Below are 22,043 nucleotides of genomic sequence, written 5' to 3' on the forward strand. Positions count from 1 at the left end.
CTGGGTGTTGTTAATCTGACTGGGTGTTGTTAATCTGACTGGGTGTTGTTAATCTGACTGGGTGTTGTTACTCTGACAGGATGATGTTAATCTAACAATCTGATTCAGGGGCAGATTCACTTTGTCTTTTACCAGCATCCAGGAGGATTTCTGTTTCCCTTTTTTTATTCATCAAGTTCACACATTCCTCAATGTATGCCCTTCAGGTTTCTTTAATCTGGCAGAGTTGGACACTGCTGGTGTCACTGAAGCCGGGGGGGGGGGGGCTTTACTTGCTTCTTTTCTTGCCCCCTCCCCAGCCGCCGCTCATCTGGACCGGGTTGTCTCGGAAAGAGATGCGCTCCCTTTTTGTCTGAGCTGATGAGGTTTGCTGAGGAGATGGAACCTTGTCTCCTGCATGGGGAGAGGGAGAGAGAGAGAGAGAGAGAGAGGGAGAGAAATTCTTTCTGGGAATTTATTTGGAACACCTTTGCGATAAATAAAATTCACAACATGCAGATTTGCTCTCAATATTTTGCTGTTGTTAAAACTAAATCTGGAAGCTTTTCATCTATTTATCAAGGAATATGCACGTTTTGATCAACAATATAGTTTCTAGAAAATCCCATTAATATGATTATAATAGGAAATCTTTCAGGAGTCGTCCGCATCGCTTCATTTGCTCAGTGTCCTCCCCTCTAAGAGGCTTTTCCATTCCACCTGAGGATCAGCTCAAAGCCTTCAAACGCACAGAACAAAGGCGGCTTCTACCGGGCATGATGCTTTCCACGTGTAAAGCCCAGGCCCCGCGCTCTCCACGGCCGCCCCCACACCTGGAGCCGAGCAGCAGGGGGGGGGCTTGGGACTCCTCGCAGGTACTGACCCAACACCAAATGTCTGCACAGCAGGCACCCGGTGTAGAATGTCCACCCACACACTTATGTTTAATCCCTGGTCCTGATTTAAATCCTGGTTTTGCGCTGCAATTTTTCTACTCCTGTAGGATTAAAATGAAACATTGATTGGGATTATTTAAAACAAATAAAAATCTCAGGGCAGCTTTGGAGCCAGAACCATGTCTGTGATAAATGCATGGCGTAAAAAGATTTGAACACGCAGCGTTCTGATATCTGTGGATTCCATCCACGTGGACGATGGCGCACGGAGCCCATTACAGGCCTCTGCAGATTTATGGACTATTTAATTGGCTCTTGGAGAAATGTTCTCTTTACGACGACGTTAATATTTTAATTCTACACCAAACGTTTTTCATCAGTTCCAACAAAGAGGCTTTATTCCTCCCGAGGACAACAGCCTGCCTGCTGAGCGCCACCACACTCGGCCCTGCTGTTGCACCGCGTGGATATCATTTTGAAATCATCATCGTGATCCAATTTGTCCTCGTTAACGTGGACAGGGCTCTCCTTCACTCGGATTCCTGGGCTTTCATGTGATCGTCTGCTTTCAGCATTCAGTGGCATCTTTGTCACTCCTCCTGACAGAAGGCCCAGTCATTCTTTTCTGAAAGGACTGACTTTTTTTTTTCTGTCTGCCCGTTTCCTGTCGGAGCAGAAATTCACGGCGTTCTGTCCCCGGCCCGACCTTGTGGCGTCCCCCCCCCCTCCTCCCATCCAGAACGCGGCCGACCGGTGGACTAAGCATTGGCTGAATAAGATGCAGCCTTTATCCCAGACTCGCTGCACGGAGATCTGCTTGACCCCGGAAGGCGAATGTGCAGGACATTCGTGTTGAATGCACAGGTACACGCACGCATACACACACCTATACAATATGCATGCAATCACAAGTTTTGATGTCTTGGGTTCGTGCATGTTTAAGTCGCTGTTTTGAAACAATGTTTGCAGTTTTATCGTACCGTTCAAATTCCTGTCGATGCAAAAATGAAGACGTATTTTCTGTGCGTCTTTCATAAATACACTAAGTGTCAGTATGTGTATGACTGCGTGCATAAAATTACAGTTAATCCCTTTGCAAAATAAGCTAGCATTAGCATTCACTTTAGCTTCAAATCATAATAAGTACGGATTTAGGGAACGAGTGAGAAATCGTTGACTTTTATTCTCGTGTTTCAGATTCTGTTGGAACTTAAACACTTCCGGTTCGGAGCAGATAAACTCACTTCCATGACTCAAAGACCTCCTGCGAGGATAGTCGTTTTCTTTGGAAGGCTGGTCAACAAAAGTGCTGCTGGCCCAGAGGCCCCGGGCCTGATGCTGACGTTCTGAGTATCCCGGGTCCGCCTGCAAACAGAAACACACATAATAGCGGCCCGACATGACATGTCTCACGCAAGCAGACCAGCATTTTGAAAAGCATCCAGTGAGCGGTGGCTCTGGAGTCTGAACATATCTAAAGGGGAGGAAGAGGGCGGCTCCTCTTGTCCGTGATCGTAACTCAAACTGCCGGCTAATGGCACCGGGAGACCCGCAGATTCTGACTTCAAAGACATCACAGACATCACGATCGTTCTGGGCTCCAGAAGAGTTTCCCCAAAGTGACACTGAGATTTATGCAAGTAAAATGAAGAAATTGCAGCTCGTTGATCCGATTGAAAGTGTCAGTGTTGAGCTGGATCTCAGACTGCCCCCCCCCCCCCCCCCCCGGGGGGCTCCTTTAAATGGAAGCTGATGAGACAGGCTCCAGGGAGGGGGACCTCCAGCGTGGGGCATGACTGGCTGCTAGATGTAAATACTGCACACCCTCATGTACTTGCAAAGATTCAAACGAGTCGTTCTCTATAGTGGGTGAAGTGCGGGGGGGTGGAGGGCGGACTCACCACGAGCTGCACCGGGCCCCCGTTCAGAACGTCTGAGCTGATCTCTGGAAGGAAGCGCGCACTGAGGACAGGATGCAGTTAGCACAACTTCCTCTTCGCTGCTATCGTCATAGAAACACAGATCATACGTGTAAACTGACTTTCATTTTAAAGATGCTCCTCACCTCTCGGAGTCGGCGGCCTCGCTCTGCAGCCTCTGCTGGGTTCCCACCTTCTGCGTTCGTTTGGGTTCCTCTGCCGGCAGAAGACCCGGCTCAGCTTCGCCACCTGCACTCAGACACGGGTCGCTATTGTGGTTCTGTTCAGTGAGTCTGAATAACAATGCACATAAATGGAGTAGAAACCCAACTAATAAGATGCTCCTTTGCTAATCTGGAGCAACACTTAATTTCACTGTAATTAGAGCTGCCCCCCCCCTCAGAGATCCCTCTGTTTGCATTTGGGTTTAAGTCGGTGTGTTTGTTTGGACAAGTCAGAGGCATTCCTGCGATGCACTGAAAGTTGCAGAAAGATGAAACACAAGTGGATTTGTTTGTTTTTTTCCCCCAATGGTTGTTGGATCTTGTGTTTCTTTGGGAAATTTAATCCATGCAGTGTTCCATTCAGTTTGTTAAAAAAAAACTGCTGATTTACGAGCTATGCTGAAATCCCGTAATAGGATCGTAATTCAAAGTAAACATTTATGTTGCGCTGACAGTAATGCCGCCGCAGACGGGTGTCAGCTGATAATGGATTTTGACAGGCCGGTGCTGGAACTAATGATGCATTTATTTAAGCCATTTACTTTCTTTTGCCGGGCTGTAAAACGATGGGAGAAAGAGCTTTACAGTTTTCATGGGTTAATTGAGAAGGCCCACTTAAAATGACAGGCGATCGATGCCCCCCCGGGGCAGCAAGGGCCAGGAAACAGCTACTCACACTGTGCAAAGCTAAAAACACACAGAAACCCTGTTTTCTCACACTGTCACCAACTTGTTTGGGTTCTGGCCGGTACCGCCTGGTTGCAACTTTTATGTCTTTCATAACCGATACGGAAGGATCAATAATATCTGAGGTGAATGCATGAGCAGCAAAAACAGATTCTGTGTGCAAACAGCGCCATTAGACGAGCGCCTTGGGAAAAGCAGGTCCCCTTTTATGTTCACCCCAGTAGCAAGAAGAGACTCTCCTCTCCCTGTTCCCCTCTGAGGCCTCCACCGAAGCCCCCTCCTGACCCCCTCGAACCTGAATCCCCCTCCGGTACTGCTTCAGGGCATCAGGAGGGGGCCTGCAGGAGTCACGGCTGTTAAGAGGGGCTCTTAAGTGCATTAAGTGATCTTGTCTATAGTGAAGAGGGGCAGCGATTTGGGCAGGGAGGCGCTACAGACTGAAATCGGACCTGAAGCTGGCGCTGAGTTTGGGTCAGAGGCAAGGCCAAAGCAGACGACACAAGGTCTGGCAGTGGTGCAGGACCAGCACCGGGTCATGTTTCATGACCTTTGTTGGGTTGTAAATGAAAGAAATGAAGAGTTCTGGTTCTCTGCAGGACAGTCCCGTCCCGTTGCTCCCAAGCAGGAACAGAAAGGGAATGAAACAACATTTTGATGTGCTTGAGGGACGAGACTTTCCAAAATGCACAAATGCATTATCATGGACTGGCTGGGAATCCGTCTCTGACAGACTTGACTCTTTGCCTGTAAGACATCAGGGAAGCTAAGGAAAGGCGATCCATCGGCTTTTCTTTTCCCAACACAACAACTTTAATATTCCTGTTTTCGTAGCATTCAAGTGGAAAAGGAATCCGTGTGCATTTGAAATCTGGGATCCTGAGTCATTGCTTTCAGTCGGGTGTCTGTCTCTGAGAGTGCCAGTGCATCTGAAACGTAGACGATGAGGAGAGAGCTCCGGCGGCCAACATAAACACGGCTCTGAGGCGGCGGGGGGGGGAAAGCTGGACGCACAGGAATAGTAGTAAATAGTTTGATATTAAGTTAGTCTGGATGACGAACGATAAACAAGACGGTTGTATTTCGGTCTGACTTTGTAGACGACCTGAAGTGTGAAATTGAGTTAAGTGCACAAGATGCAGGGGTTCAACAAAACTCAATAAAAACACATATCCTTGTGTCCCTCCGACATTACGACGGATGGGGGGGTTGGATCTCATTTTGGATTGAAGTCGGCAGTTGGAAGTGTATGTGTGCTCCGCGTGGGGGGGGGGGGTGAGTGGAAGGATTCGGTGGAAAGTAAAGCGGAGAAAGACGCTTGGAGGCTTTAAAATGTGCAGCACACAGACACTTGAAGACAAACCACCTAAAAAAACTCAATGTTTTTCTGTATTTATGGTTTTTTGGAGTTAAAAGACAACGTCTTGTGGCTCCGCTCCATTCTCTCCCTCTCTGTAAGACGATACCCATTTCAAGTGGGTTACTCATGTCCAGCACATCCACACAAAGAGCCCGGATAAAATAAACACGCCGCGTCGAATATCTTGGAAAGAATCTGTCATGGGTTTGGGGCTAATCACCTCCAGAAGGGGCTTGACTCGAAGCCTGAAACGTTAGCCCCTGCCGGGGAGCGCTGGTTGGGCTGGGCTGCGCTGGCTAGGCCCCGGGCACTGGGGATGGTTCCGGAGAAGGGGGTGCCTTTCACAGGTCAGGACCAGGGGAGCTACAGGGAAGGATGGCTTTGGTCCATTCTTTTTTTCAGCAAACACAGCACCGTGTCCTCCCTTCCCAACAGCCCAACTCGGACGCCACCATTGCCTCCCCGAACCCCCGAACTAGTAAAGATTATACATTTCAGACGATCCTCTATAGCCGGATTTGAATAGGACACAGGGTGATCTCCCAACTGGCGACCCCTGTCACTTTATCAGCTTATGCAGCAGGTTCACTCCACTGCTAAAGAACACTGGTCCATTTTGATGAACTATGGAGAGTTAGGGTGGGGAGGAGAGATAAGGAAATATTGTTGAAATATAATCGCTCCTTTGGATTGAACCAGTTGGCCGAGAGCAGCGATATTTGTTCAGACACACGAGACCAAAGCGGATTCGACGTGATGCACCTGAAGCTCATCCCGTTTCCATTAAAATAATATACGTTTTATATTTGACAAGTAACTTTTTAGCACCAAAAAAATCTAGATAGTCAAACAACCCACCTTCCAAATTCTACAGACGCACACCTTTAAGTTAGCAAATTTACTGATTTAAAAAAAAAACAAAGCATCCTCACAGTCACTGAAAACATTTAGGATTGTTCACACGGCAATTAATTAGACTCAAGGAAAATAAGGGGGCGACAACTTTGCTGCACGCAAACTAAAGCGGTCCACCTAAAAGACAAAGTGGAACAAAAAACATCCCAAAAGCTGAAGGCACAATTTGTTCGGTTTGTTTTAAATCTGTAACGTGGAATGACAAGCATACATATGGTACTTCTCCACCGATAATAAGGTGTATTTCATGCTTATGGCAGCATTGGACTTTGACCAGAGAGAGACCAATCACTCCGCTGCCTGCTGGCTTGATGGGAAGCCTTGACCCTTCTGGGTGGTGGTGAGGTGCAGGGGAAAGATGGACATCCCCCCCTCCCTCCTGCGGCTGTCACGATGCCTTATCATCTTACCTCAGGGAGGGGTAGGAGGCCATAGCTGGAAAAGACGGAGGGAGAATTCTGCGCCGTTGTTGAATTACGTTAAACTTCATTTAACCTGGAAACTCTTCTGAAGTTTGTTTGTCACCCATAGCAAGTACTCGTAGCTTGAGTACCACGTATTTGAAGAAAAATGCCAAGTTTTATTTTTGTGTATCCAGATCCAAGAAAAGTTTGTTAATTCACATTATTCTAATATATTTATTTTTAAATATCAAGCTATTAAAATAGTCCACAGGAAGTCCACAGGTGTCTCAATGGCAGTAGTAAATCCAAAAAAAAAGGTCCTACCGTCGAGATAATTTCTGTTGCGTTGTGCTTGCCTGTCCCGTACTTCGGCTCTGCCTGGCTGGTGACCGCCATGTCTGACCGAGGCAGGATGGACAGAAGGATCTGGGACGAGTACGAGAAGGAGGGTCAGAGAGGGACAAGGTAGGCCTGAAGCCAGAAACAAAACCAAAACCCGACATTTGGAAAATATTAGAACGGCGTTCTGGCTCCACGGAGGCGGATGTCATTAGCACTTAGTGTCGACATAGACCTGTGTGTCGCTGGAACAAGATGACAAGAGCTCTGCTATTCGAGTCATGCATTTGCGGTTGGGATCAAAGAGCAGCCTCCCCTTACACGACTGTAGCGTGATAGACGTGACAGGACTACTGTTTCATGGAGCGCAGCAGAGGTGAGGTCACCTTAACGCTGCGGCCGCATTCAACCGCTACAATGAATCGTAATTAGAATCACTGCGGGATGATTGTCAGGAGGTTTCTTGGCAATCGTTATTTCCTTTGCACGCGCTCGGTGAAGCCCAATAAGAGGCGACAGGCCTTGGCTTCTGCAGTCTGTTATGGCTCGTTAACGTACACGAGGTGGAAAGGTTCGCCGCTGAGGCATGGAGGAGGCAGAAAGATCACCAAAGGAGAGACTGAAAAGTCAGCGTGGAGTTTGGTCCATTGATTCAAGGAAGCTAGGGGAGATTCTGACAACATCCACCTTCATGCTGGTTCTAGATAGAGCTGAAAATGACTCCCTTTATTCACATAAAACACACACACAGCAGATATTTCTACACTCACCTCTATGTTTATTTGGGTGCTGCTTCTTTGGCTTCATCCTCTGGGCCCTCTTGAGCATTAGAAGCGCTGTGTGGCTGTGAGTGAACCCCCTTCAGACAAGGACGAGAGTGACTCTCACAGTCGAGCCTGCGACACGACCCACACGCAAACGGGCGTCCATCACAGCGATGGCATGGTTTACCATTCTTCCAGGATCCTTTCTGATCTTTCAGAGCGACTGCTGACCGCTGAGGCCGAGGCAGGAGACATGCTCCTGAAATCACAAACAGGAATATTTAAATTTACTTTCACATGTCCAAGAATAACAATAATCTATATAGGAGGGTGTAAGTGTTAGAAAAAAAGCATCCACACCTACTTAAACGTTTGTGATGGATTTGAAACCCAGATTAGGGTGAAGTAATTCTGCTGTGGTTTGTCCTACCTGTTGGAGTTCACAGGTGAAACGCTCTGCAGGCCACAGTCCACCTGTTCAGGAGTCTCCCAGGCCTGCTTCGACTCCTCCCACACCAGTGGTGGTGGGAGTATGTGTGGGGAGGGTTCAGGAACGGGTCCAGGGGGCTGAAATAAACAAGAATCAATGTCAGCAGCATGTCACGACTCTTACCACCAACATTGACACATCTTGTCAAACATTTATTCAAGGATTTTCCAAGCCAAACTCCCTAATAATTCAAGAACCTAGTGTTGTCACACTCAAAGAATGATCACATAGAAGTCCAATCAGCAGCAAAATCCCCTTTTCCCTTTGTGGAAGCGCTACAATGCACATCCCAAACTCTGATATGTGCCTCCGTGTCACCACACTGAAGTCAGCTGCACCTACATCAGCTGCCATGGTGAACGGAGCTGAGCACGCTCCAAAGATAAGATCCCACGGGAGGTAAATGCAGGGAAAATCAACAGGACAACCATCCGGTGGTGTGAAAAAAGTCAGATGAATCCTTCAGAGGGCAATGACCAAGATGAGAGATGGGCGGGGCCAGAAAGGAGGTCTCATCTTGACTTTACACAGGTGCTTAAAAGCTTTCACGCACCATTCACACGATAATACCAGCCCATCAGGTTTTAAGAACATCAGAGAATGTACTTTACCTTCAAGAGTAGCGGCTGCTCGGACACAGGGTAATATCTGGGAACAAAGTCCCCAGAAAGGGGCAGTATCCAGTTGCTCTCCAGTAAAGCCTGGAAATATAAAGGTCGGTTGTGTATTTGTGTATTTATTTATTTATGTATTAATTTGGTTAAGATTTTTGTGGACATGCACTTTGTGTTTGATGCACACAGATTACTGTCTGAGCATTACTGTAGGTTTACATTTACCCGTCTGTAAACCTGTGTGGTTTGTGCATGCGTTCGTGTCTTTGTGTGTCCATAGATGCATCCACACAAACGTGCATTTGCACGTTGTCAAAGAATTCTTTGCACACCTTTAAGCCCTTTTTTTTTAATCACTGGATTGTGAGGGTGACAGGGCATGGGGTGGGGAGTGAAGAATGCATGAACTTCGGGGGATACCTCATCAAAGATAAGGTCATTAATGTCCACCTCCTCCCCGATGTCGTCCTCGCCGGCGTCCAGGCATGTGACGGCAGCCAGAGCAGATGTGAGCCTCCTCCTCAGAATGAAGCCCCTCCAAAACGCCTAGAGGTATCAAAAGAAGAAACGGTACAGTAGAACCCCCCCCATGAATCCCGAGGCAAACGTAAATATTGTGTGATATCCCATTAGGGAGATAAAACATGTGAAGCTGTCTTTTAATTGCTGAGCGTTTTGCTGTCTGAACTCTACTTGACTCCAGACTGAGACAAATGGAGCTCCAGCGTGCCTCTAAATCCTCCTATTCCCAACGGGCTTTCACTTCAAGTTGAGCTGAGCAAGGAATCCTAGAACTCTTACTACCGCACTTCTTTGGAATCTGATTAATCATGTGCCCCCCCCCCCCCCCCCCCCTACAGACACACACACAACTATTCTCCTCGCCCACAACCCCCACCTCCAACACGAGAATCCTAAAGGACTCATCAAATACTGTGGTGTTGGGACGAGTGTTGAGTAGCATGTTCTTTCAGAGCAGCAGCTCCGCATGAGTCAACGGAGAAAACGTTCAGACGCGTTTTCACGCAATCTGATGATTCGCTTTCGTTCTTCCTGCCGGGGGGAAATGGCAGACATCTTTCACGTGATCTGTGGGTAATGCTGAACGTGAAACGTACATCAACTGGTTGATCAATTGGTTGATTTATTGCTCCAGAGCAAACGTGGACTGCTTTACCTGGATGACAGTCGCTGCATTCTGCTGACCAACAACTCTCCTGTTATTAAAGGGAGGTCCCGACTCCGGCTCTCCTCCGTCTCCTTCTCCCGTCTCAGCTGTGGAAGGGCCAATGATTTTCTCACGTTTCTGCCTGTGTTTCCTCCATCGCTGCTGAATCGCAACTGCTGCTGTGCTCCTCCAGAAAGGACACACACACACAGACAAACACAAAAATGAGCAATGCTCATGATGTCATCGCACCTCCGTCTTTCAAAACATGAATTTCTTTCCGAGCGGACATCTGGAGAGAAGGACGCTGGGGAATTTGAGCCTGTCCGGAGCCACCCTTCATATGAGAGATATATTGTCCTCCCACAGATAGCGCAGTGTTAATGATGAAGCTGCGTGTTAAAATGAATAAGATCTTCAACATCTACTGCTGTAAATCACATAAAGGAGGCTCCAATGATGACAAATGCTCTGTAGCAGAAAACTAATAAAATGCCAAACGGCTAGAACAAGAATTATATAAAAAAAAGAGCGAGAGGGTCTTCACTCTCAGTCGACAGTGTCCACTTTGTGCCGATAAACGATTTGGAAGCGGCGCAGCGTGGAACAGACGCACACAAGCGGACACTGCTTCTCCAGATTGCTTAATTACTTTTTGAGGTCCAGGTCATGTTGGTTGGAGACGGCTGGCGTTTCAACCTTGGATGAAATCGTGCACTTTGTTGCCAGGGAGAGAAAACTGCCGGACCGAGTGTTGCTAAGCGTCTCCCGGCCCGTGTCCTGCACGCTGGCTCCAACTGTCCTGCTGCATCCGATACCGTCACTGTTGGAGGCCAGAGGTGGAGCTTTCCCGTTGGATTCCATCTCAGTAAGCTTCTCGCCGTCAGCACAGTCCGTGTCGAGCATTCCCTCGCCTGTTTGAGCTGCGGTCCTGCGTTGGTCAGCAGCAGTGGTGTCGCCGTATTCATGGGCAAATCTGTGCTCTGCTGCCAGCCGCAGAGCCTCGGTGAAGTGTCGTTCCCAGGTCTTCATAGCTTCCACGGAGGATGAGGCTTCACTGTGAACGTAGGTAACAAACAGCTTCAGGCGTGGATGCTCATGTGTGCAAAACGCTCGTGTGATACGTCCGGCACGAGAAGAGAATCAAACCTACTCCGTGGATTCATTCGGCCCTTCATGGAGAATGGATGCAGCCGCCCTTTTAGCCATGAAGGCAGACTGAAGTTGAATGAAGGCGCTGTTTAAATAGTTTTCATCAACAATGGATAATGCATGACGCTTTAAGATTTTGTTCAAAATTAAATTATTTTTAGATTTGGAGTTAGTTTCTGCAGCGCATTCAAATACAGTCCAGGTCGCCGGAAATACAAAACTCCAAAACTAAAGTATTAGTATAAAGTATAAAGCATAAAGTAATTTTATGTCAGCATTTAGTCCTCATGCGCCTTTGTGTTTGTCTGTGGTGTTGCCCTAATACCATATAATGTCTCTTTCACTGGGGGGATGAAATGACTACCATGCTGTCCCATTGGAAGCTTAATGAATCTATTAGTGGTGTTTGGCTCTGCTCTGCCCCCCCCCCCCTGTCTTCTAACCCTGAGGGGCCAGAGACACTTTAGTGTCCCGGGCCGTCTGGAGGGCCGGTAGCCTTAGGTACAGCTTCTGTCTACAAAGACTCAGCTCTTCATTCTCAATGGGACAAGGGACAGAGGAGTCGAAAGGTCCGAAAGGATTGCGACCCCACCGACCCGCTTCCCCCTGTACCTGCTGGGTCATTCCAGGGTCACCTTAGATACGTGTAACCAAGATATAAGAGGGTGAGCCAAAACACGATCTGGAATAATGACTGCGACACACATGCATCTGTCTGGAACACCGAAACCTCCACTGTATTATAAAGAAAAATCCACATTCTCTGCATTCTCAAACCGACATAAGATGAATCGTCTCCAGTCTGACTTTGTCGGATAAAGTGGGCACCTTGTGGTCTTTTTAATTTCCTCTGCTTTTCCCTGATGGATCGGGATTCCGTGCTGAGCTGTGGGACAGAATGAAACTGGGAATCTTCTACTAAAAATCTCGGTTGTGGTCTATCTCAGGATGCTGAAACCACATTTTAGCTTCAGCTGAACTGTGGTCCATCTTTATACTCTAAATTATTTATTCCAGGTTTTAGTGGGTGCATATCAATCCGACATTTTGTGTTTTTCTGACAGGCATCCACAAAATGGCCAATGTTTTAGTTGAGATACTATTCTAGCGTGTCTGAACAAGGGCGATGCACATACCATTACTAGAAATGTCCTGTTTAATACTGAAGTAAAGCAAATTGCCCTACGAGAACATTAAAGGTTAAGAATTGAGCATTGCTGAACACTGAGCGTAGGGGATGACATCATGTGCATTCTGAGCTTCCCGGGGCTTTGTTTTGGCAGCCGGGCCGGCTACATTGCTGCTTGGATCCCTCTCCGGTAAGAAGCGTTCTCATATTACACTAAAATATGTTTCTGGAAACATCTGAGGTAAGAAAAGGGCAATGGAGTAAAATAATCTTGATTCAGATTTGATCAGCACAGCCTAGTTTGACAGTTTGAGCTCGGCGAGGAGTTGCTTTCTGTTTCCATCTTTACCGAATGAACACTTTTGTTTGGGTCTGAAAGAATGTGACGTCTGGCGGATATTTCACCTTTACTGGTTCCGTTCTGCTGCTTTAACCCCCGGCGTTCCCCTGAGAGGATGTTGGGTTGTTGGGTAAGAAGGGATTCACGCAAAGCACGCATGCTCAGATAAAATCACCGAAGTAGATTAGCGCTATAAAAGGACTTCAGGTTGGAAGGCTGTGGAAGTTCCCCCCACTGGCAGAGGCCATTTCTCCCACCTCCCACCTTCCACGTCGGCTGACGTGTGGCACTCTCCTCGTCTCCTCTGCAGCCCAGTCAGACAAAGGTCAGGCCAGAGGTTAAACGGCTGTGTTGGTCCCCGCAAAGCCCCCAGAATGGCTCATTGTCCAGAATGCAGGGGGGGTTAGAGGACACACAGTGAGAGGTGAAACGAAGGGAGCGCCACGCTACCCCCCCGAGCCATAGGAGTCCTCAGTGTGACCCATTCGGGTGAGCGTTTTATCTTTTGTGCTGCGTAATTTAAAAAGGTCATGAAGATAAGCAGAAAGTCGAGCAGCGTTTTACGTGCTGGTGGTCCATCCTGCACGCCATTGGGCAGAACGAGGGACATTCAAGGACTTGTGAAAACAGATGGACATTGGCCTTAGGATGGCGACGCCCTACGCATCAGACATAACAAGAGGATGGTTAACATTCCTCATGCTGTGTGTCCGTCTGACGCCACACTAAACATGTCAGGCACACGCTCTACCGCTTTCTCTTACGTCCCATTGATCAAAATTGTAATCGTGATTGATCAAGGTATATGTCTGTTGGAGAAAACTTTGGAGAGAGGACAATATTCCGCAGGACGTTGATTACTTTAGTCTCACCTGAGCTCCCTCCTGTGCCGCCGCTGTAAATCATGAGTCTCCTGAAGCTGAGCCTGACAGAACATCAGGAAGCCGTTGTCTGAGGCCACGCTGAGCGGCTGACCAGCAGGGGGCGCTACGTCCGAGCCAGTCTCCACATCAGCGAAGGCCCTCAGGCCGGGGAGCGCCTTCTGTAGAGCGGATCTGAAGACATCGGAGATGATCAAGGATAGGTTTTAATTCGAGGTGTTGTACTTAAAGAAAGACGAGAAGGGCTTTTAGAGCGACACGGAAAGAACTCAAATATGAAATCAGAATATTCAGATGCAGCTTAGAAAGTTTCAAAGTGACACGGGTGAGAGAAAGAGGTTCCGTTAAGGCTCAGGATAGTCCATGCTGCTTCCTGAGTAGGCTTACTTCCTGTCCTCTGGACTAGCTGGTTTATTCACAGTGATTTGGGGAAACTGCAGGACTTTATACACCGCTATAAATGATATCTGGCATCACTTATACATTTCAGATGACTTTAGTGGCTCAATTCATATCTTAAAAAAAAAAAAAATATATTACACAGCCTTATTTGTCTTCGAAGTAGAGGGGAGCCCCAAACAGCTAAGAGTTTGGGGGGAGAGGTATCGCCAGCCCGAGGCTAAGGATGTGCTGGCAGAGGAATCCAAAGTATCTCCATAGAAACAGACTCGGAGCGTCCACCAGCAGAGGTCAAATGTGAGTCTGGAAGCTCTATGGGACACCAGGGAATAGCTACAATAAAGTCTGTAAAAGTCTTTGGGGTACAAAGTAAATGTTTTAAACGGTTTGGTGCGGTCCGCACCGTCTCTCCAACACAAGTCGGGATCAATCCGTTTTGCATGTCGCCTGGACGGCTTCAAATAAAGTTCCGAACACAAATAGGACTTTCGATCGTTTGCCTGGGTTCGTGGAGGAATACGATCCAGTTTGGGAATGTGCGCCGCTGAGACACACGTGCAGGAATAAAAGGTTGTCCTACGTGTGAAGTAAGTATAGATGACATCATTTGTGTATCTGCACAACAAATTATTCTCAGTAAAGAACTGGGAAAGTGACTTTAGAAAGCGCTCTCTGTACTGAGTTAACAGTTTAAGTCATTTTCCTGTTGGAGCAAACCGTGTATTAATGTATAAATGAATCCAAAAAACAGTTCACTTCACAGAATACCTGCTATGAAACTGGTTCCCTTTCTTCCTTGAGTACACTTGGACTTCGACCCCAACGTTTTCTAAATTGATTGAAATTTCATCCTCCTCTCGAAGGGAAACTCTCCTCTTTGCTCGCATTCCTTCAGCCTCCTTTCTCCAGCACTAAGAGCACAAGTCCGTATTTCATTTAGTGAAGACTTCCTCCAAAACACATGCTCCTAAAGCGCCGCTGATTAATCAGGCGTGCACAGAGTTTTCTTCTTCCACGTCCCCTGGATCAGGCGTGGAACTCTCAGCGCTTTCATTGTGGTGCTTTAATTTAACCCGTGTTGTCACTGGCCTGGGATGAAAGGGCCAGGGCATGAGCCTGGGAATACACAGGGCTAATTCCTCTGTTGGCATTAGAGGTCAAGTAAAGTTCAGTGAAATATTAAGGTCACGTTTCAGTCGAGGCTTGAGAGGAGAAAAATGTCCATCGATGCTCCTTACAGGCCGACAGCAGCGTGAGGATCATAAGCTGCCATTGCATATTTTTCATAGAACCCCCCCCACTGCCCCCGTCCTACAATCAGGCATGATAAGTGAATGAGCACACTGACACTGAAGAGATAATTGACTTTCAGTTTTATCAATATTTGGAGAATTATGTGCACTTAGAGCAACATACGTGCGCACCGATGTCGGTGGCACGTCGCAGTAATCTAATAGCAGCCGAGGATCACAGTTTTAATCCCGGGGAAGGAGAGGAAGGACTGTGTTCTGCTGGAATGTTTGGACTACCTGAGCTAAATTTAAGATTTAAAATTCAACCGGTATGCTCCTTTGGACGTCCGTCGCGGACGTTTCTGCACAGGATATCCAGATAATATAATTTAATTTAGAATCACATCTTAATTTGAAAGATTAGGAGCTGCAGGAGGGAGGGTGCTGCGTCTAAGAGTGAGTGTAGTGCATGAGTACATATAAATATAAGCTATAATTAACAGCTTGTCCAAATAGATAAAGTAGTGAAGTAGCAGCGAATAGAATGTACTTTGCCTTACCTCCAGCCGTTGTCCTGCTGGAGAGGATTCCCTGAAAGGCGGACGTCTCCCAGGCATCGACATCCCTCCAGACTTTCACACAGATTCTGGAGCTCTGGGGGAGCAAACGCCAAGTTTTAGTCGACTTTACCCTGTCAGTGTCTGTTTTCAATGAAAGACGTAAATTTCACCAGAAGGATTGGTGTCATGTAAATGTAAAGGACTGGAGGTTCTTTGTTGTGTCCGATCAATGCGTAGATCATTAGGAGTGTGGGACTGAGAAGGGGAAATGGGGGGGGGTAAGATGAGCGGTAATACCAGCTGGACTTCAGACACGAGAGTAGAAAGTACTTCACAAAAAATACGTAAAATATAAGATCATTTAAAGAGTAAAATCTCCAGAAAATACGATCAAGGAACATGTTTCGAGTTACTTTTATCTTTAATTAAATTATCTTCACAGATTCTAATCAAGACAAGCCGTTACCTGACAAGCAGTTGAATCGAAGATCCAGATTCAAAAGGGACAGGACACCAGACATGGGGGGCAGTTGGGTAATTCTAAAGAACACAGCGACAAAGCAGAATGTTTTCAAAGCTGCGCTCCGTCTGCAGCTTTTTTTTTTAAAGTAGTCTCCTCAAATATAAAGACATTGTTAAATTAATGTCTACAAAAATGTGAGTCTGAGGACAAAGATTCCCTGTTCCTGGAAAAATTAGCTTCCGCCGACGTCTCTCTCTGTGGGGTTTCACTGAATGAATACAGACGTGACAGAAGTGGATGAACGTACCTGTTTTGGGCCACAGAGAGATGCTGCATGAGTGGAAGCCAGCAGGCGGTGAGGCCCTGCAGGGAGGAGATGCTGTTGTCGTCTAGATAGAGCTCTCGGAGGAGGACCTGGTTGTTCAGGCTGGGGGGCTGAAGGAGAAACGGGTGAGCGCCGGTCAAACTGTCGGGTTAGACTAACTTGACTCTGCTGCTGCTGGTCCAGTGACGTCTCCGACCCCATCCATCAGCGTCTGGTGTTTCAGTCCTGCTGTGTTTCTAATTATTAGTGTGACGCTCTCTGACCAGGGAATGCTAAACATGCAGATCATGCTCATCGTGTGTATTTGTCCCGCTAAATGTACAGTTTGTATGTCCTTTTACATTGAACAAATGCTGACTAATATTACTAATGGCATGGATTAGTGAACTGCAGTCAGGACTCTACAGGACACTGGCTTTTGTATTTTCTGTCTCTCTCTCTCTCTCTCTCTGTTCAAGTGAAGCCCGAGTAAGTCAGATTCAAGACTGATGATTCGGAGACTTGTAGGTCAAAGTTCATCTTGGTTCAACAACCAAATGTGTGCTGTTTGCAAAGAGAGTGTTCCGTTATCACTCTTAAATCAACTACGGCATCTTATTTGGTCCAACTTTAAAAAATGTGTTGTGTGAAATATTTACTTTGTTGTTCTACTATTTTCCACAAGACAGTTAAATAAAGAATACGAGTCTTTTTATCTAAAATGTTCCATTTTAAAACAGTGACATGGAGAGCAGGGCCCGCCCGCCAGCGATCACCTTTGTGAGGCCGTTGGCCCTCAGGTCCAGCGTGTTGAGCAGAGCATTGTTCTCCAGACCCTCCACCCTGTCCAGGTGGTTGTGCGAGCAGTTGAGGTGGAGGAGGGTGTAAACGTCCTTCAGGCCTTTGGTGCTGATCAGCTGGTTGTGATCCACAGACAACCTCTGCAGTCTCCTTGTAGACACCAGGCCAGCTAAGGATGGGGCAGAGAACAGCAGCAGTTAAGACTTCATGTGGAATGAGGATCCAAAAGCCCCCCCGTCCTGTGTCCCGTACTACGAATATAATCTGAAAGAGGCGGCAGCTGAACGTTTGATTCGGCGTGTTTAGCCTCATCCCTGACAAATAGCCTTTAATGGCTTAAGCCTCGGGTCTCTCAAGATGACTTCAGTGAATAAATCACTTTTCATTTCCCACTGCAGTGACGTCAGTGAGGACTGAGGCTGAAAAGAAAAGAGACGCTGCCCTCTTGTGGTGGATTGTGATAACTTCAGTTTTCCCAATCGACAGAGTAAAGAGACACACATAATCATTTCCTGCTCTCACCGATGCGGGTTATGGAGTTGCGTGAGAGTTCTAGAATGTCCAGATTCTCAACGCCCTCCAAACCGTGGATGGACGACAGCTTGTTGTCGGAGAGGAGAAGGATTCGCAAGCTCTGCATGTTTTCACAGTCCACAAATGAGATGTCGTTCTCCTGGAACAAAGCATGTAGAGAACTTTGGACATGAAATTCTGGTAGGGGAAAGAGATAAATATTTTATTATATTAATCAATATAGTGATTGATTATCCACCTGCACGTCAATGAAGCAAAGCTGCTTTAGCTGGTTGACACCTTCCAGGGCTTTGAGACCGCAGCGTCTGAGGCTGAGGGACTGTAGCTGAGGACAGAGGGCCAGGGTGGACAGGCTGCAGGCAGGCAAGTCCTCCAGGGTCACTGAGGTCACCTGCAACGGAGGCAAGAATGCTTCAGGTCATTCGATGTTTCCTCGGATTTGACAGGTTGGATAGGCAGGTTTGACATCCCTCCACATTATCCAATCCAACGGCACGGACAGAACATCTAGAAACGGGCTAATGCTAACACGAAGCATGAATCCTAAACGCTCCTCCTTCCATCTTCCGGGTGGCGTCCGGACTCCGGAGGCTCGGCCGGCCGTCTTACCTCACGCAGGGTTCTCCAGCTTGTGGACTGAAGCAGTGATGCTGGAGGCAGAGCCGGCAGAGCCCCGGCCTCGGCAACCCTCCGCGCTCCTCTCCGACTCCGGGCCGAGGCGTTGTGCTTTCTCCTGTTCTGGAGGGAGAGCTCTGACCAGGAGACGCAGTCCTTCATCCAGGAGAGCCTCCTCTGCTCCGCCGCAGCAGGGGAAGGTTTCACAGCTTGGTTTTTAGAGTCCGTTTCAACATCACTTTCATGATGATCTGTGCTGCTGCCATGTTGTTTTTGCTTTCCACTATCCTGCACCGTCTTCGTTTCCTCTTCTTTGAGTCTCGTTTCTTCTTCCATTTTCTCTCCCATCTCCTCCTTTTCTGCTTCCATATTTTTACTTTTCTTCTCATCTTTCTTCTCTCTATCCTTCCTTTTACTGTCTTGATCACGCCCTTCACAACCCTCCTTGTCATGCAACCTCATTTCTTCGTCAATCTTTTTGTCATCCCTCTGTCTCCTAATTTCTTCTTCCTTTATCATTCTGTACTCTTCCTCTCTCTTCTTTTCCTCCCTCCTTCTCTCTTCCTTCCTCCTTGTCTCTTCCTCCATTCTTCTTCTCTCGGCCTCCATCTTAATTTTCTCCTCTTCCATTTCTCTTTCCTTCTCTTCCACCAGTCTCTTCTGCTCCTCTTCCCTCTTGTTCTTCTCTTCCTCTTCTTTCATTTTTCTAATTTCTTCCTCCTTTATCATTCTGTCCTCCTCCTCTCTCTTCTTTTCCTCCCTCCTCCTCATTTCCTCTTCCTCACTTTTCCTCTCCTCTTCTTTGATGCGTTTCAACACTTCTGTTTTTCTCTCTTCCTCCATTCTCCTTCTCTCGGCCTCAATCTTAATTTTCTCCTCTTCCCCTTTTCTTTCCTTCTCTTCCACCAGTCTCTTCTGCTCCTCTTCCCGCTTGTCCTTTATCATTCTGTCCTCCTCCTCTCTCTTCTTTTCCTCCCTCCTTCTCCTCATTTCCTCTTCCTTCATACGTTTTGACTCTTCCATTCTCTCTTCCTCTTCCTTCCTCCTTGTCTCTTCCTCAGTTCTTCTTCTCTCGGCCTCCATCTTAATTTTCTCCTCTTCCCTTTTTCTTTCCTTCTCTTCCACCAGTCTCTTCTGCTCCTCTTCCCTCTTGTTCTTCTCTTCCTCCACTCGTCTCTGTAACTTTCCGATCATTTCCTAAATGGCGGAGACAGGAGTTGTTGTTAGGACAAAGACATTTGTCCCATTTCATCCGAACATTTAGTGTGAAACTCTCAGTTAAATCCCTCTGCTTCGCTGAGGACCAATCAAAGACACTTCTGCTTTACCTGCCGAAGCAGAAACTCTTCTTCAAGCTTCTCCTGAGCTCTTTTCTCCATCAGCTCAAGTTCCTCCTGATGTTGCTGAGAGTAATGATAAAACGTAAGCATGGGACAATAAAGGTATGATTTAGTAAATCATAAATAATAATTATAACTTTCTATCTGAACATCTGGTTGGTTTGAAAGACCAAAGCGAGATAAAGTAGTTTCAGCTTGTTGTCTGACTGTGATTCAATCATATTACCATGCCTCTTCTTCACAAAGGGATAAAGTCAATAAAGTAATCACACTCATTTCAGGTCCAGAGTAACTCACCTTCTCTGCATCCATTATCTTCCTCAGCTCTCTCTGGAAGTCTCCTTCAATTCGTGCTTTCTGTTTGTCATCCTCTGCTTTGTATTCAATGCTTTCTTTTCTCTGATTTTCATTCAAGGAGATTTCAGGGGTTCTTATTTCGAAGGCCAAATGCTTCTCGTTCTCCATATACTCAGTTGTTCCACCTTTGTCTGCGAACAACAAAAGATAATACCTGGGTATTAGTTCAGTATGCAATGGGATTGTGCACATCTTCCTATTTAGTCCTGCTCGCTAATATATGAACAAACAGGACAACAGCGACCTCTTGTGGGTGGTTCGGTGCATCGTCATCCATCTATTTGTTTGTTGTGCAGCACATATTGTAATTTTGGGGGGGCTGCAGGAGGAAACTAGGGAACCTGGAGGGATCTTAAACAGCCAACAACATCTTAAACATCCTCCCGAGGATTCGATCACCCAGTCCATTCAGATCATACTGGTCTTAATGGAAAGGGTGTCATATTTACAAGCACGAGTTCCAGGTTTTACCTCTGAAACGTTTTAGCCTTTAATGCGGCTTAAATAAAGTCAGTCTTGCAATGTTTTGTCCACCTCATTTTTTTCCAGCATGCCCTTTCCCTTCATTGAGTAGAGACACTGGCACATTGTCTCTGTGGGTGCGTGAAGAAGGCGAGGGTCAGTGAATGTGTTGTTCTCTTCGTTTTCTGAGTCACAAATGACCCACATGGGTCGTGGACTAGAGATAAAGTAATTTTCCACAACACATGGATCATCACGTTGTGGATGTGCTTCAAATAACACGCCGCAAATATCCACTTATGACACGAACAGTCTCTTGCACTATATGGATACTAATTATTGTAAATATTTAGACTTGAACATCAAAGTCACCCTGACCGAATTAAGAAATCAACAGGTCAGACACTATTTTTGCAGCCAATTTAAAATAAAAGCACGGACTCCTCCACAGAGAAGCCTTTAGAATCAGTATGCTATACCTGACGTGCTTATTATTTAAAAAGTCATCATACCTTCAAGTTCCTCGAGGATGAGCTTTTCACACGCTGCTGCCCTGCTTTTTGAGTTCTCAAAGTACCTGAGCAGAGATGGGGGGATGTCATCAAAATCCTGTTAGGAAAGGAAGATGGAGAATAATGTTTGCTCTCATATTCAAAACCAAACATTGTGGCTGTAAACAGCAGCAATGATCCCTGTTCCCAGAGGTTACTCCTCAGTTGTATGTTTCTATACATGCAGATCCATTTTCATGCATTCATTTTGGATGCATTTGACTTACAGTACAGCCAGGAGAACACCAGAGAGCAGGCCGGGTATTGAATATAATAATAAAATTAAATTCACCGCAAAATATTTGAAGTAGCAGCTGCTACCAGTTAGATTTAGTTTGCTGTGGTCGCCTGTCCAATCATCAATATTGATTTAATCATCATTAAACTCACCTTTTATTGATTTTAAATCACTAAACTCACCTCGTCCTCTTGAAGAAGAACACTCTCCAGCTCTTCTTCAGTTGGGTCGGTGTCAGAGATAACTACATTTTTCAACTCCATGATGATGTCGTGCATCTCATTAGCATCCGCCATGGTGTGATAACACCAACGACCTTGACCGTAAATTACCGTCAAAAGGTTCTTTTTGAAAGTATAATACCTACTGTTGTTTTTTATGTGTGTTAAAAACTCAACGCTTGCTAGCATACAAAACAAGTGGGAAGCGTCGTCGCGTCTCAAGCTTACTTTAGTTACCGGGGAAACCGTGCTTTGTCCTATGGAACCCAATGAGGGACAAACCGCACAAAAGGCAAAGGGAAGCTAAAGGCAGCTGGTTCCAGGTGTCAAATTGCATGGTGTGCAATTAACATTTAAAGGTGTTTATATATATGTATACTTAATCCAGTTCATCTCTCGTAGACAACTGGTATTTTAGTATATACATTTACTGTTTTATATACCCTCTAAATATATTTTGTTTATTTGCTTGTTCATTAACCATGTGGGCTAACAAAATAGTCAGAGGCATATACCATTTCTCCCAGGTTTTATATAAACATTGCTTTTTTTGGATAATTAAATGAGCACAGATATTTTTGAAATCTTTACACATCATTAAGCAATTCAAAATTGTCAAATTAGCAGACGTCAGTACAAACACCGCTGTGTTTTTTAGTTTAGTAGGGCTTGATGGAAATATTTTGTGGCGTCATGGACTTGTGTGGG

At 46.4% G+C, this 22,043-nt stretch overlaps 1 protein-coding gene across 1 annotated transcript; it reads right to left on the reverse strand.

Moving 5' to 3' along the window:
- Nucleotides 1–268: 268 nt before the first annotated feature.
- On the reverse strand, nt 269–21,410 carry lrriq1 (leucine-rich repeats and IQ motif containing 1). Its single transcript, XM_068738879.1, has 24 exons — nt 21,297–21,410; nt 20,835–20,934; nt 19,804–19,994; nt 19,495–19,569; nt 18,161–19,363; nt 17,790–17,942; nt 17,540–17,690; nt 16,993–17,186; nt 16,220–16,347; nt 15,916–15,989; nt 15,450–15,543; nt 13,250–13,432; nt 10,409–10,813; nt 9,009–9,105; nt 8,586–8,675; nt 7,915–8,051; nt 7,672–7,743; nt 7,491–7,579; nt 6,388–6,412; nt 3,922–4,043; nt 2,941–3,043; nt 2,777–2,837; nt 2,120–2,240; nt 269–393 (listed from the first exon to the last, which is right to left on the reverse strand). Exons 1-24 carry the CDS (start codon nt 21,408–21,410, stop codon nt 269–271), a joined length of 4,107 nt encoding a protein of 1,368 aa, XP_068594980.1.
- Nucleotides 21,411–22,043: the final 633 nt, after the last annotated feature.

This window comes from Brachionichthys hirsutus, chromosome 5 (genome assembly GCF_040956055.1).
Source record: "Brachionichthys hirsutus isolate HB-005 chromosome 5, CSIRO-AGI_Bhir_v1, whole genome shotgun sequence".
Lineage (NCBI taxonomy): Eukaryota > Metazoa > Chordata > Actinopteri > Lophiiformes > Brachionichthyidae > Brachionichthys > Brachionichthys hirsutus.

Coding starts and splice junctions, on each gene's coding strand:
- lrriq1 (XM_068738879.1), bottom strand. CDS start 21,410: ATGGCGGATGCTAATGAGATGCACGACATCATCATGGAGTTGAAAAAT. Junction 19,995..20,834: donor CCTCGAGGAACTTGAAGGTA/TGATGACTTTTT, acceptor TGTTGTTCGCAG/ACAAAGGTGGAACAACTGAG. Junction 394..2,119: donor GAGGTCTTTGAGTCATGGAA/GTGAGTTTATCT, acceptor CTCCCCATGCAG/GAGACAAGGTTCCATCTCCT.